Source organism: Bos mutus, chromosome 9 (genome assembly GCF_027580195.1).
Source record: "Bos mutus isolate GX-2022 chromosome 9, NWIPB_WYAK_1.1, whole genome shotgun sequence".
Lineage (NCBI taxonomy): Eukaryota > Metazoa > Chordata > Mammalia > Artiodactyla > Bovidae > Bos > Bos mutus.
Window position 1 is genome coordinate 73,472,803 of NC_091625.1, and position 14,637 is coordinate 73,487,439.

General features: G+C 36.2%; 1 protein-coding gene across 17 annotated transcripts in view; it reads right to left on the bottom strand.

Annotated features, from left to right (window-relative positions):
* The window catches only part of AHI1 (Abelson helper integration site 1), a 220,748-nt gene that overhangs the window by 179,131 nt on the left and 26,980 nt on the right, over positions 1–14,637 (bottom strand). For all 17 annotated transcript variants that reach the window (XR_011465387.1, XR_011465388.1, XR_011465389.1 and 14 more), the window contains 4 exons: positions 13,096–13,277; positions 3,809–4,022; positions 2,353–2,545; positions 844–939 (listed from right to left, as the gene is read on the bottom strand). Coding sequence is in view for 13 of the 17 variants with exons in the window: in XM_070376723.1 (XP_070232824.1) it covers positions 844–939; positions 2,353–2,545; positions 3,809–4,022; positions 13,096–13,277 (685 nt within the window). In the remaining 4 variants the exon portion in view is untranslated. The remainder of the gene's footprint in view (positions 1–843; positions 940–2,352; positions 2,546–3,808; positions 4,023–13,095; positions 13,278–14,637) is intronic.

Below are 14,637 nucleotides of genomic sequence, written 5' to 3' on the forward strand. Positions count from 1 at the left end.
CAGTATCTACATTTCTGACCTCTCTAATTCATTCTCTACCCAGCAGAGTAAGCTTTATAAAAAATAAATCAGATTATTTCACCCTTTTGTTTAAAATCATTAAATGGCTTCCCATTACTCTTTAAAGTCTATAATGGTGGCTAGTTGCTATAATGGCTTGGGCTCGAAGACCTTGTGTAACCAAGGCCCCGTCTACCTCAGCAAGCTCTCCAGGCACCGTTTTCTCCCTCAGTCTCTGTCCTTCATTCTCAGTGGCCTTCTTTCGGTCATCGAGGTATTCCTTGCTCCTTACAACATCAGGGTCTTTGCATACTCTGCACCCAACCGAGAACTCTCTCTTTCTCATTCCTGCCATCCAGCTCATGATCAGGTTCAATGTCCTTTCTGTAGGAGACCTTTACCTGATACCACAGATGCTTTCATCATCTTGATAGTATTCATAAAAATTATAATAAATGCTAAGCTTTATGATCAACTGTTTTATGCCTGTTTTTCTTGCTAGAATATGAAGGCCATGAGGTCAAGGAGTTTATCTTCTTTGTTCACTGAATAGAACAGTGGCTGGCACATAGAAAGGGTTCAATAAATAATTTGTTGAGTTGAATAAATGTGGGCAGGGCTGTGTGTGTCTTTTTCAATGCTGGGTCTCCAGAGCATAAAGTGTATCTGGCACACATCTAAGTACTGAACAAACATCTAAGAATCTGAATGAGCATCATTTGAGTTTGAATTAATACCTCTTCACCACGGCAATCTTACCTCCTTATCCTAACTCCTTATATGACACCAAACTGAGTTGAAAAAAAAAATAACCCATAACACTTGAAGATTTGAAAAACATACCTTGAGAAATGCCCAGGCGATTTTCCGGAAGCCACATTCTTGGTTTTGAATTTCAGAGTTATTCTTAATTTCTTCCATGCTTAAGAAATCAAGAATCTGTAAGTAAGCATAAAAAATTATTTCACAGTATACTAGGTTATCTAAAATTTAATATTTTCTAATATTAATAAAATTTTAAAAACCCTCACTTAGAAGAAAAACATTTTTATCTCTCATCTCGCTCACTTTTAATTCACCCAGTTAGTAAGGTCTGTTTCTGATCACTTTATCTTTTATCAATAAATCTTTTAAGATTTATTTAAAACTCAAGACAAAGTATTATCTCAAATGTAGTCCTGGCAAAAATATACAAGGCATAGAATTCTTAGGCTTTGCTCATTTTTGAATGTATGAGCACAGACTTCAAAGACTTGTTTGTTTAATAAACTCATGGCCTTATCTGCAGGTTCCTCCTTGGATCAACTTCCTAAGTTGGGTATTTTCTCTTTAGATATATGTTTTTATTAGGCTTCTCAAAAGATTTTCTTTCATATCTCCATCTTGTCTGGATATTAAACTTCACGGATTTCCAACCAACCAGCCACATGTATTCTAGGTACTTGTCAAAGACTACCACTTTGAGCCTACTGGTGCTTATTAAAAGGTCTGCTGAGGTAACAAATCTATAGAAGACTACTTAAAAAATAATACATACTCCAATTTATTCCTATTTCTTATATACTTAAACTTGTCTTCAATGTAATACATTCCCAATGAAAAAAACACTGACAGTATAAGAAAAATACATAACAAAGTAAAAACAACTTGTAACCTAGACCCATAGCTGATGAACATTAACATCAAGTTTATAGGTATTTAAATCTTGTTCTATGTATTCCAACACTATTTTGCAAACTATTTTCATATAATATGTAGTGGATAGCCCAAGTCAATATATACATATGTATATCATCATGTAAATATCATAAGTTTAATAAAAATCATAATTTATTTAACCAAACCTCTTGCTAACTGAAGAGACCTATTTCCTTAAAATTTCTGCTGTTATAAACAGTGCTGAAATAAACATCCTTACATACACATCTTTGAGTACTTGACACTTATCCTTTAGAAGAAATACCAAAAGTTAGAATAACAGCTTTAAGGACTTCTGATGGATATTATCAAGTTATCCTCAAATTCTCACACCACTTTTTTGAATTACTAATCTACTAAAATAATAGCTTGTGTGCTAAGTTTCTTCACCTGTGTCTGACTCTTTGTGACCCTATGGACTGTAGCCTGCCAGGCTCCTCTGTCCATGGGATTCTCTAGGCAAGAATACTGAAGTGAGTTGCCATGTCCTGCTTCAGGGGATCTTCCTGACCCAGGGATCGAACTCTGATCTCTTAAGTCTCCTGCACTGGCAGGCAGGTTCATTACCACTAGCTCTTGGGAAGCCCCAAAATAAAAACTTATATTTGTGCTATTAAAATATTAAGTAAAACTTATGCTCTATTCAATTCATACCTCAAAGAAAAGGATGACTTTAGGGCTCTCCTCAAAATCTCGAAGCAAATAGGGAAAGTTTTCATTAAATATAATTTGTTCTTCCCACTCTGGAAGCCTTGATTTTAACTGTTTAAAATCATATGGCTGGGTCATGATAGGAAGAATATAATCCACATTCTCTTTTTCATAGTAAGACGAAACAGGCCGTTCACTGTTCAAAAAAGATACTGCTATTAACACGATTCTTTGTAATTTTGAGAAGGCAAGAAAAAAATAAAACTAGGGTGTTCAAGGTGAGGTGATCAGAAACAATAAATAGCCATGATACACAAGGAAAAAATATTTTATGTATCTAGAAAGCTACACATTTTATGAGGCTGAAAAGTAGTAGTATCTCAGTTCATTTTGCATTTACATACTCTCAGTTTCAAAGAATTATTTTATTATTTAAATATAAAGTGAGAGATATGATTTGTCCTTCAGTATATAAAGCTAGAATAAAGTAACATCTTCAGAATATTAAATGAGTTTGTGGTAAGTTAGTACATTAGATTTAATAAACAAAATTTGAGCACAACAGGATTGTATGTACTTCAAGGTTTGTTATATTTTCTTTCTATGCTCCAAGACAAATGAATAAGTGAATAACCTTTTGATAATTTTCTTGTTTCCAATTTCTGCCATTTTTCCAGGCAAATAATTTTTTTGAATTCTAGTACAGTCATATATTATACTTTGTATTTGGGCCTTAAGCATGTAGTAGCTACAAAATTAATACTAGGAAAAATTAAATTCAAGACATCTGCCTCACCTGAGGGACAGACAATACATTACATTCAAAAGAAAATATATATGAAAATATGAGGTTAGACAACTAAAGGATTTACAGTGTAACATGAGACGACTTACAATGTAACCTAAATATCATAAATTAGTCATTAAGCTTCAGAGAAACTCTCTCAACTCCCCTCTACTTAAAATTAATTACTCATTTAGCACAGTCACTTCATTTCTTCTATAAAACATATTGATCAATATCAATAGTTGAAGAACACCTACAATTAGTATGAAAATTGAAAGCGACAGTCAGTCAGTCAGTCGTATCTGACTCTTTGCAACCCCATGGACTATACATACAGTCCACGGAATTCTCCAGGCCAGAATACCAGAGTGGATAGTCTTTCCCTTCTCCAGGGGAATCTTCCCAACCCAGGGATCGAACCCAGGTCTCCCGCCATTGCAGGTAGATTCTTTACCATCTGAGCCACAAGGGAAGTCCAAGAATACTGGTGTGGATAGTCTTTCCCTTCTCCAGTGGATCTTCCCGACCCAGGGATTGAACCCGGGTCTCCTGCACTGTAGGAGGATTCCTTACCAACTGAGCTATCAGGGAATGACCGTCAGTGGTAGAAAAAGGACTTCTACTGTAGACAGTTTCAATTTCAAGGACTGCCTGTACAATTAAAAAAATTACCTATCATCTTTCTTGACATATTGACCAGTATTCTCATCAACCACATGAATTTTGACCATTGGGTGAGAAATCATAAAATCTGACTTAAGACGATCAGTTCGGTGAATGTAAACTCCCAGGACAAGGTCATCATCAAGCAAACATTTGGGATAAACTGGACGATCACGGCTTGTTATTTCATGAACACCATCACCATCAGTATCTTCATTATCATCTGAAACCACATGCATGGAAGAAAATCGATGTTATCAATGTGATAATTAATTGTTCCCATAACAATATACTCAGCAATAAACACTGAATTTACAGATAATCTAATGCTTATGATCCATACTTATTTATCTCTGTTCACAAAGACACTTCAAGGAAAAACAAAGAAAAAGCCAAACAATAGCAGACTATGCTCTGACAGTAAATGCTTTATTTACTAAATGCATTAAAATAGGGTGAGGTATCTCTCTTTGTTTTCCCTAATAATGACCAACAACACAGAAAGAAAAAAATGAGAGCCAAAGACAAAAAAGTAATTTTATCTAGGTATTTTCTAAGTGGAACATGTATCACTCAAATTGTTTATAACTACAATTTCTGTTTCTGGGTAGAATGCAGCAGGAATGTTGCAGGTCAATGTTTCTGATAAACAACAACTTGAAAAAGCCAAATAAATTGCAAAACCTTATTTTTAAAGGCATCAGAAAAGTACAAAAACAATGGACAGTAGATGGACTTAAAGTCCAGAGAGGGAGAATCAATCTGGGGTAAGCTGATAGACTGGCAGCTGTTTCAGTGTCTGGGGACACTTTCTGATCAGGATATGAGAAGAGGACAAAGGCAGAAGTTCACCACTAGGAGAAAGAGTAACCAGAAACATTTTCAGTCGTTGTGCGGGGTTAAGTGATAAAAGTGGCCTCAAACACATGGCCAGTGGGAGAGGCGAAAGAGGAGTGAAACCTCCCAGTCTTGTTTTAGCAAACAAGGACTCACCAGAGGGAAGGGCCTGAAACAAAGCAGGTAAGGAGGAAGCCCTGGAGGGCATGGTGATTTTATGCCTACAGCCACTTTTTACCTGGGGTCACTTACCAATTCTGGGCATATCTAGAGGTTGAGAATCCAGGCATGGCCCCTGGCAGAAGGCCCCTACGGGGGGACAGAGAAGCCAGCAGAGATTCTGGTGTTCACATGGAGCTGGAGTGACAAAACCAGGAGACTTGAGAGGCCTCAGCCACATGGCCAGGCTCTCCCTCACGACATTTGCCAAAATTTGAAGTTGTACGGGGCAGAAGGCTAAAGGGCTAAGCTGAAAACCTCTGAAAGGCAAAGCTGACTCTCCCCAAGTTCTCAAGGGCTAACAAGGCAAATATCTGCACGGCTCTCAATTTGAAACACCTGGAAGGCCACATCCTGGGAACTGGGCAAATAGAGACAGGGTCCTACCAACACTACGACACAGATCTGACTTAGCTTAGATTAGTTGCAATTAGTTGTCCGCTCTGTCTGCCTAAGAGTGGAAAGAGAAAACCCTCTCTAGTGGAAGATGCAACTCTGGAATTCTACATACAATGTCCAGCATATAAAAAAAAGTTACTAGACATAAAAGACACAAGACTATATGACCAATATCCAAGAGAAAATACAGAAAACAGAAGCAGACCTACAGATGATATGTACTGGAGTTAGCACACAAGAACTTTAAATAATAATGATTAATATTCAAGAAAAAAAGGAAAGAAGGACAAAATAATTTTTAAAAATGGAGACTTTCTACAGAGAATTGAAATTGATTAAAAAAAAAACAGGCATTATGGAACTGAAAAATATATCACCTGAAATTAGGAATTCAATGGATGTATCTAAAAGCATATTGGATGCAGAAGAAAAATCATTATAAATATCCAAACCAAAGCATAATGAAAAAAAAAAGAACTTCAGGGAAAAATCATAAGAAACATGTGGACAAACTCAAAAGAGTTTGTGAAGTTATAAATATCTAGAAAAACAGGAGAGGATGATAAAGAAGCCATATTCAAAGCAATAATGAGTAAGAATTTTCCACACGTGATCAGATCAGATCAGGTCAGTCGATCAGTCGCGTCCAACTCTTTGCGACCCCATGAATCGCAGCACGCCAGGCCTCCCTGTCCAGCACTAACTCCCGGAGTTCACTGAGACTCACGTCCATCGAGTCAGTGATGCCATCCAGCCATCTCATCCTCTGTCGTCCCCTTCTCCTCTTGCCCCCAATCCTTCCAGCATCAGAGTCTTTTCCAATGAGTCAACTCTTCGCATGAGGTGGCCAAAGTACTGGAGTTTCAGCTTTAGCATTATTCCTTCCAAAGAAATCCCAGGGCTGACCTCCTTCAGAATGGACTGGTTGGATCTCCTTGCAGTCCAAGGGACTCTCAAGAGTCTTCTCCAACACCACAGTTCAAAAGTATCAATTCTTCGGCGCTCAGCCTTCTTGACAGTCCAACTCTCACATCCATACATGACCACAGGAAAAACCATAGCCTTGACTAGACAAACCTTTGTTGGCAAAGTAATGTCTCTGCTTTTCAATATGCTATCTAGGTTGGTCATAACTTTCCTTCCAAGGAGTAAGCGTCTTTTAATTTCATGGCTACAGTCACCATCTGCAGTGATTTTGGAGCCCAGAAAAATAAAGTCTCTCACTGTTTCCACTGTTTCCCCATCTATTTCCCATGAAGTGGTGGGACCGGATGCCATGATCTTCGTTTTCTGAATGTTGAGCTTTAAGCCAACTTTTTCACTCTCCACTTTCACTTTCATCAAGAGGCTTTTGAATTCCTCTTCACTTTCTGCCATAAGGGTGGTGTCATCTGCATATCTGAGGTTATTGATTTTCCTCCCAGCAATCTTGATTCCAGCTTGTGTTTCTTCCAGTCCAGCGTTTCTCATGGTGTACTCTGCATAGAAGTTAAATAAACAGGGTGACAACATACAGCCTTGACGAACTCCTTTTCCTATTTGGAACCAGTCTGTTGTTCCATGTCCAGTTCTAACTGTTGCTTCCTGACCTGCATACAAATTTCTCCAGAGGCAGATCAGGTGGTCTGGTATTCCCACCTTTCAGAATTTTCCACAGTTTATTGTGATCCACACAGTCAAAGGCTTTGGCACAGTCAATAAAGCAGAAACAGATGCTTTTCTGCAACTCTCTTGCTTTTTCTATGATCCAGGAGATGTCCTCTGGTTCCTCTGCCTTTTCTAAAACCAGCTTGAACATCAGGAAGGTCACGGTTCACATATTGCTGAAGCCTGGCTTGGAGAATTTTGAGCATTACTTTACTAGTGTGTGAGATGAGTGCAATTGTGTGGTAGTTTGAGCATTCTTTGGCATTGCCGTTCCTTGGGATTGGAATGAAAACTGACCTTTTCCAGACCTATGGCCACTGCTGAGTTTTCCAAATTTGCTGGCATATTGAGTGCAGCACTTTCACAGCATCTTCTTTCAGAATTTGGAAAGCTCAACTGAAATTCCATCACCTCCACTAGCTTTGTTCGTAGCGATGCTTTCTAAGGCCCACTTGACTTCACATTCCAGGATGTCTGGCTCTAGGTCAGTGATATCCACAAGTGATAAATGATATCAATCAGTAAACTCTAAGCAGGGTAGCTTCCAACAAAGCTATACTTAGGCACAGCATGATAAAATACTGAACCAAAGATAAACAGAAAATCTAAAGAGCAGGCAAAGGGGGAAAAAAGACAACAGACCCTTCAAAGGCACAGAAATAAGATTACAGTTGGGATTAAAAAATGATGGAGCCCAGAAGACAACTGTATTAATACAACTTCCTGCAACCTAAAATTATATATTAACAAACATGCTTCAAAAATGAAGGTAAAGGCTTTTTTAACACAACAAAATCTGAGTAAATTAGCTGGCCTGCACTGAAAGAAAGAATAAACTGAATTCTTAGCACAGATAAAAAATGAAAAAAAAAAAAAAAGGAAATTTGGGAATGAATATAAATTAATATCAAATGTACAAAATGGTAATTGTAAAATCTGTGAAGTTTAAAATACATGCAGCCCTAAGATACATGATGAGAAACTAGAAGGCAGGAGGGAGACAGATGCAGAGAAACTACCTGACAAGATTCAAATGGAGTCAAACTATTCTACTGTTTTAGAATAGTATATTGGAGAAGTATATTCTGTTAGAGAGTTAGTTTGTATTAGACCATAAGTCAAGAATAAACTTACTGCTCTCAGAGCATGAGCAAAAAAAAAAAAAAAAATAGTAGAAGAATGTATAATTAATAAGTTAATAGAAGGAGCAAATCTTTAAAAGTGACCTCAACAACTCAAAAGAAGCCAAGGAGAATAAGGAACATAAAACACTTAGATGGTACAGAAAAACTAACAGTGAGATGATGAACATAAGGACACAGATCATAAACAAGAAGATACCCAGGAGTGGGGCACAAGAACACTTCACATTTTCTGGGGACCTGTCCCTAAGGAGGTCACTGCCTGAGGGCTGAGATCCCACATGTGCCGGAGTAGGGGAAGAAAACCATTGAAGGCAAAAAAGAAAGGTACATGGACACAAAGTGGCTCAAACAAAGGTTGTGCAACGCAGCACAGGCAGGGAGCCTCGGGGACGCGGAGGCAGAAGAATAAGAGTACTGTCTGGCCCCACCTAGACCTGGAGACCGTGGACCAAGCAGAGGTTTAAAGGCTGTCCCCTTCAACCAGGTTGGCACCACTTAGGGGCACACTGTGTGTGGAAGACGATGGAGAAATGAGGAAAGGTAACAGTGTTCTATGCAAACTCAAACCGTAATGGAGAATGAACCATTAGAGATTAAAAAGGACACTGTATATTGATTACTATAGACTGAATGCTTATGTTTCCCCCAAATTCACATGCTGAAATCCTAACCTTCAATGTGATAGTATTAAGAGGCTGGGCCTTTGGAAGATGATTAGATTATGAGGGTAGAGCCTTCATGAATGGACTAGTGCCCTTATAAAACAGAACCCAGAAAAACCTCTTGCCCCTTCCACATTGAATCTGCAAGCACCCTGATCTTGGACTTCCCAGCCTCCAGAACCATGAGTTATAAGTATTTACAATTTAAGGCATCCAGTCATGGTATTTTGTTGTAGCAGCTTGAATGGACTATGACAATGACAAAAGTGTCAATTGGATAGGAAGATAAAGCAATCCTAAGCATGTATATATTCAACAACAAAGCTCCAAAATATGCAAAGAGAAAAATGACACAAACAAAAACAGAAATGCAAAAGAATATTAGAAACTTTAATACTCATCGAATAGCTGATAGAATAAGCAGACCAAAAAAAAAAAAATCAGGAAGATGAGAATACAATAAACTTGATCTGACATACATAGGACACCACCATACCCAGTGACATCAGAATTCACATTCTTTTCACGTGCACGTGGCATATTTACCAAACTCATCCTAAGGTGGTCATAAGATATCCTAAATAAATTCAAGAGACTGAAATAATTCACAATATGTTCTCTGACAACAATGGAAGATAAAACCCAAAACAAAAAGATAACTAGAAACTGCTGCCTGAAACTAAACAAAACAAAACACTTCTAAACAAAACACTTCTAAATAATGAGTGATCAAAGGAGAAATTTAAATGGAAATTAAGAAATTTAAATGGAAATTAAGAAATACTTTTATGGAATGACATAGAACATATCAAAAATTTGTGGGATGCAGATAAAGTAGTGCTTGCTGCTGCTGCTGCTAAGTCACTTCAGTCGTGTCTGACTCTGTGCGACCCCATAGACGGCCTCCCACTGGGCTTCTCCGTCCCTGAGATTCTCTAGGCAAGAATATTGGAGTGGGTTGCCATTTCCTTCTCCAATGCGTGAAACTGAAAATTCAAAGTGAAGTCGCCCAGTCGAGTACAACTCTTAGTGACCCCATGGACTACAGCCTCCCAGGCTTCTCCGCCCATGGGATTTTCCAGGCAAGAGTACTGGAGTGAGGTGCCATTGCCTTCTCTGAAAGTAGTGCTTAGATGGTCATTTAATATTATTAGAAGCAAAGTGAAAGTGAAGTGAAGTCGCTCAGTCGTGTCCGACTCTTTGCGACCCCATGGACTGTAGCCTACCAAGCTCCTCTGTCCATGGGATTTTCCAGGCAATAGTACTGGAGTGGATTGCCATTTCCTTCTCCAATTAGAAGCAAAGGATGACTTAAATCTTATAAAATCTTCCTTATAAAGTTAGAAATCAACAGCAAATCAAACCCAAAGAAACTTATAAAAGGAAATAATATAGACAGAAGAAATCACTAAAATTATATACAAATCTATGATAGAATAAAAACAAAAGCTAAAGGTTGGCCCTTTAAAAATATTTATAAATTGAAAATGCTGAGATTGATGAAGAAATCAAGGGAAATTCAATTACCAGTATCAAGGGGTACCCTTTCAGATGCCATAGACATACAAAATCTGAAAATCCATATTAAATGGACAAATTCCTCAAAAAATACAGTCTATCAAAGCTGACAGAAGAAATAGAAAATATGAAGAATCTGATATTTATTAAAGAAACTAAATCTGATTTAAAATTCTTCCCAGAAAGAAAATCGTGGCCTAAGAACGTTTATTAGCAAATTCTTCCAAACATTTAAGGAAGAAATAACACCAGTTTATACAAATACAGAGAACTGAAAAAGGAAATATTTCCCAATTATTTTTAAGACCACCAAAACTTTGATGTTAATTCCGGGTATTTCAACAACAGAGAAGTACAAACAAATCTCTCTCGTGAACACAGGTACAAAAATTCTTAACAAAGTATCAGCAAATTAAATCCAGTATTAAAAAAAAAAAAAAAAAAGGTAATACACCATCTCTGCCAGGAATACAAAGATCACTTAATAATCAAATTATCACATTAATAGAAAAAAGGGTAAAAATTAATATGATTATTTTAACAGATGCAGAAAAAGCATTTGATAAAATTCAATATCTATGAATGGTTAAAAGAAAAAAAAAACTATTACCCAATTAGGAATAATCCAATAAGGGTATTCACAAAAAAGTCTGTAACAAAGTCTCACTCAATGGTAAAATAATGGATGCTCTCCCCTAAGGATGGCAGCTAGAGAAGAGTATTTGTTATTACCACTTCTATTTAACACTATAATCAAAATTCTAGGCAGTGTATCAAGGTAAAAATAAGGAATAAGACATAAGAATTAAAAAAGAAGCAATAAAACTATCATTATTAACAGCAACATCTATTATAAAGCTATTGTAGCTAAGACATAATAGTGATGTTAGCGTAAACCATCTAAGAATGGAGATTAGTGAAACTGATCAACTTACACAGCCACCTTATTCATGATAAAAGTGACACTAAAATGCAGGGGCAAAGATGCTCTCTTCAGCAAATGGTATTAGGTCAAGTACATATGCATATATGAGAAAATAATGGGTCTGGACCACTACCTATCCCCATACATAAAAATCTATTCCAAGTAAACTGCAAATCTAAAAGTGAAAACTGAAACAAAAGTCTTTTTGAAAATTATATATAGAGAAACACCTTCAGGACTTGGGAAAGATTTCTTATATCACAGCACTTAAAATCAAAGGGAAAAACATGGAATACATTGGGCTATATAAAATCCTTAAATTTTGTTTTACCAAAGATATCAATACCAGTAGGAGAAAAATAATAAAACCCAGAGAGAGAAGATATTTGTGATATACATATATATGTTAAATATATTCTTATATATATATATGAAAAATTGTTATCTAGTTATATAAAACATTCACAATTAGAAAAAGGCAGACAATTCCATTTCTTAAAAAATTATACAAAAGACTTGAACAAACTTACCATGAAGGAATCCAAGTAGGCAATAAACATGAATAAGATGCTCAACTGCATTAGTTACCATGGAAATCAAATCAAAGTCAAAATGGAATAATCACCAAACACTTATAAGAATGACTAAAATTTAGAATACTGACAATATAAATGTTAGTGAAGATGTAGAGCAATGGAAACTCAAATATGGCTAGTATCTACTGATAACCCAAGTGTGGAAAATGAGAAGTATCTGTTAAAGTGAAAAATACATATACTCTATGGCATAGAAACTCTACTCTACTCTATGTCTAACAATAACAAAAAATGTATACACATGCTGATTAAAAAATGTGACCAGAATGTTCATTATAGCTTTACTTATAATCGTTTAATACTAGCAACACCTCAAATGTTAATCAGTAAGAATAGGTAATTAATTGTGGTATATTCACACAATGGATATCTAAGTACAAAAACAGGACTCATGATGCATAAGCTCAAGTGCATGCAATAACAGTATAAACCTCACACAAGATAATCTGGAGCAAAAAAAGCCACAAGCAAAGAGCATAGTATTTATAATTCTAAACATTTATCTTAAAATAGAAAAATGGGGAAAATTAACTTTGTGTTAGATGTTAAAATAGTACTCACTCCTGTAGGACAATGAACTAGAAGGGAATTAGTGGGGGGCTTCTGAGTGCTAATGATCTGGTTCTTGATTTGGATGATGACTTTATAGACATGTCCAGTTTGTGAAAGTTAACTAAGTAGCATACACATAATACGTACATTTTTCTTTTAAAAAAATTAATTACTGGAGCCACAAAACACCATAAACTGCATGAATAAGCACCATAAAATCTAAAATTGCCCCTTTTTTAATCACAATTTTTGGCCAAATAAATGGAAATTGAAAAGAAAAAAAAAGAAAATGTAAGAAGCAGAAAAAAGTCAAGAATAAGTAATGAAAAATAAGATAAAAGAAATGAGCAGAAAGGAATGTAGAAAGCAAGAAATAAAAAGTGAAATAAAAAGTGGGCAGGAAGAAGCTGAATTACGAGAAACCGTGAAGATAGCAAGTTTGACAGAGGGATGCAACTTAAACATCTGAAATGTTTATTGGCTGTTGCCCATTTACAGTTTTCAATGCTGTCTTAATTATTTAGGGGCAATAACATACAGAAGAAATCTGTGTCACAATAGCAACTACATTACTAATGATGACTCAAGTAAGACACACTCATCACAGAGACCCACAGTTATAAATAAATGAATGTTACAATCTAGACAAATCTAAGTATCAAATATTCCATATTGAATTATTTTTTCAATTATACCATCCGGGACTAGATTTTCTTTAGTTTTAAGGACTAAAAGTCCCTGAATCAAATTATGCCTACCAAGGCACACATTTTTTCATTTAATTTGGATAACAAACCTGTTTTAGCCTTCTTTTTCTTTTTTTTCAGTTTGGATTTTGAGTCATCTTGCATGTTGTCTTCTACATTTTGTTCCTTTGAGCTCACTTCATCATCTTGATGAGTATCTGAAGTAACTGCTCCAACTGGAGATTCTTTCTTTTGTTCACCTTCAACTGGGTCATCAGAGATGATTGATGTACTGCAAATATAATCCAAGTTCAAGCCACTGGAAATGTACCATTATTATTATTACCCTGCAGCAAAGTTAACAGCAACTAGAGGCAAGGATAATCCTAAAATCAGTATTATTTTCTGCTGGGAGATACATATATTTTCTTACACACTAAACTGGTTAGCTGTCAAACTAAGTATTATGTGTACTAATTTACCCTTGGTGATGTTATATATCCCATGAGCCAAATTAAACTCATCTCTAAACTCCTGGGGAAAATGAATTGTATTTTATGATCAGTGGATCTGTTTTTACTTGGGACTGATAAAATCATCCTTACTCTACTGCCAAGTAAATGAATAATGAACAAATCTCTAGATTATTTAAAAGCAAAAAAAAAAAAAAAGTGTTCTAATTTTGTTTGTTTTGTTTTCAAGAGGCTTCAGATATCCAACTTTTGATTTCCAGGTAAAAATTAATTGCTTATGTTTTCCAGTGGCTTATGTGCCACTGTGTTTTCAGAAGACTAACATTAAAATTAAAATCTGCATCACATGAACTATTAATACTAAATGGTAAAGGGTAGCAGCCTAGAAGCACACTGAGTTGTAAGGAGAAATCAGCCTATTAATGTTTGTGACTTACCAACTAAAAAAGGAATCTGCATCTAATAAAAAATTGACTTCCAATATATTTAGTCATATTTCAAAAAGGGGGTGAGAAATAAAGAGTAAAGAAATATTTCAAAGCAGTCATTCTAGAAAGTCATGTTATTCTATCATATCATCAAATACTGTTATTTAAAGAGAACAGTTACCCTTTGCATGTCTTTGTCATGTAAAGCATGGTTGTGTTTAAAATTCATAAACTGATCTTACTAAAAGTATGACTTAAACAGTTCATAACAGATACGGTAACTGTGTGAAAAAATAAGATTTATGGTGTACTGTGGTAAGCAGTCTTTAAGGTGGCCTCCAATGATCCATGCCTCCTAATACTCATGTTGTTGTTTAGTCACCAAAGCATGTCTGACTCTTTGTGACCCCATGGACTGTCGCGCACCAGGCTCCTCTGTGCATGGGATTTTTCAGGCAAGAATACTGGAGTGGGTTGCCATTTCCTCCTCCAGAGGATCTTCCCAATCCAGGGATCAAACCTGCGCCTCCTGCATTGGGAGGTGGATTCTTTACCACTGAGCCACCAGGGAAGCTCCCTGATACTCATATCTTTGTGTAATCCTTTCTCTTTATTGTGGACTAGACCAAGTGACTTACTTCTTATAGACAGATTATGATAAAAGTAATTGGTACCACTTCTATGATTAGGTTCCCAAAGGACTGTGACTTTGGTCTCGCTTTTTCTCTTTCAGAGCCCTTGCTGAGTAGCC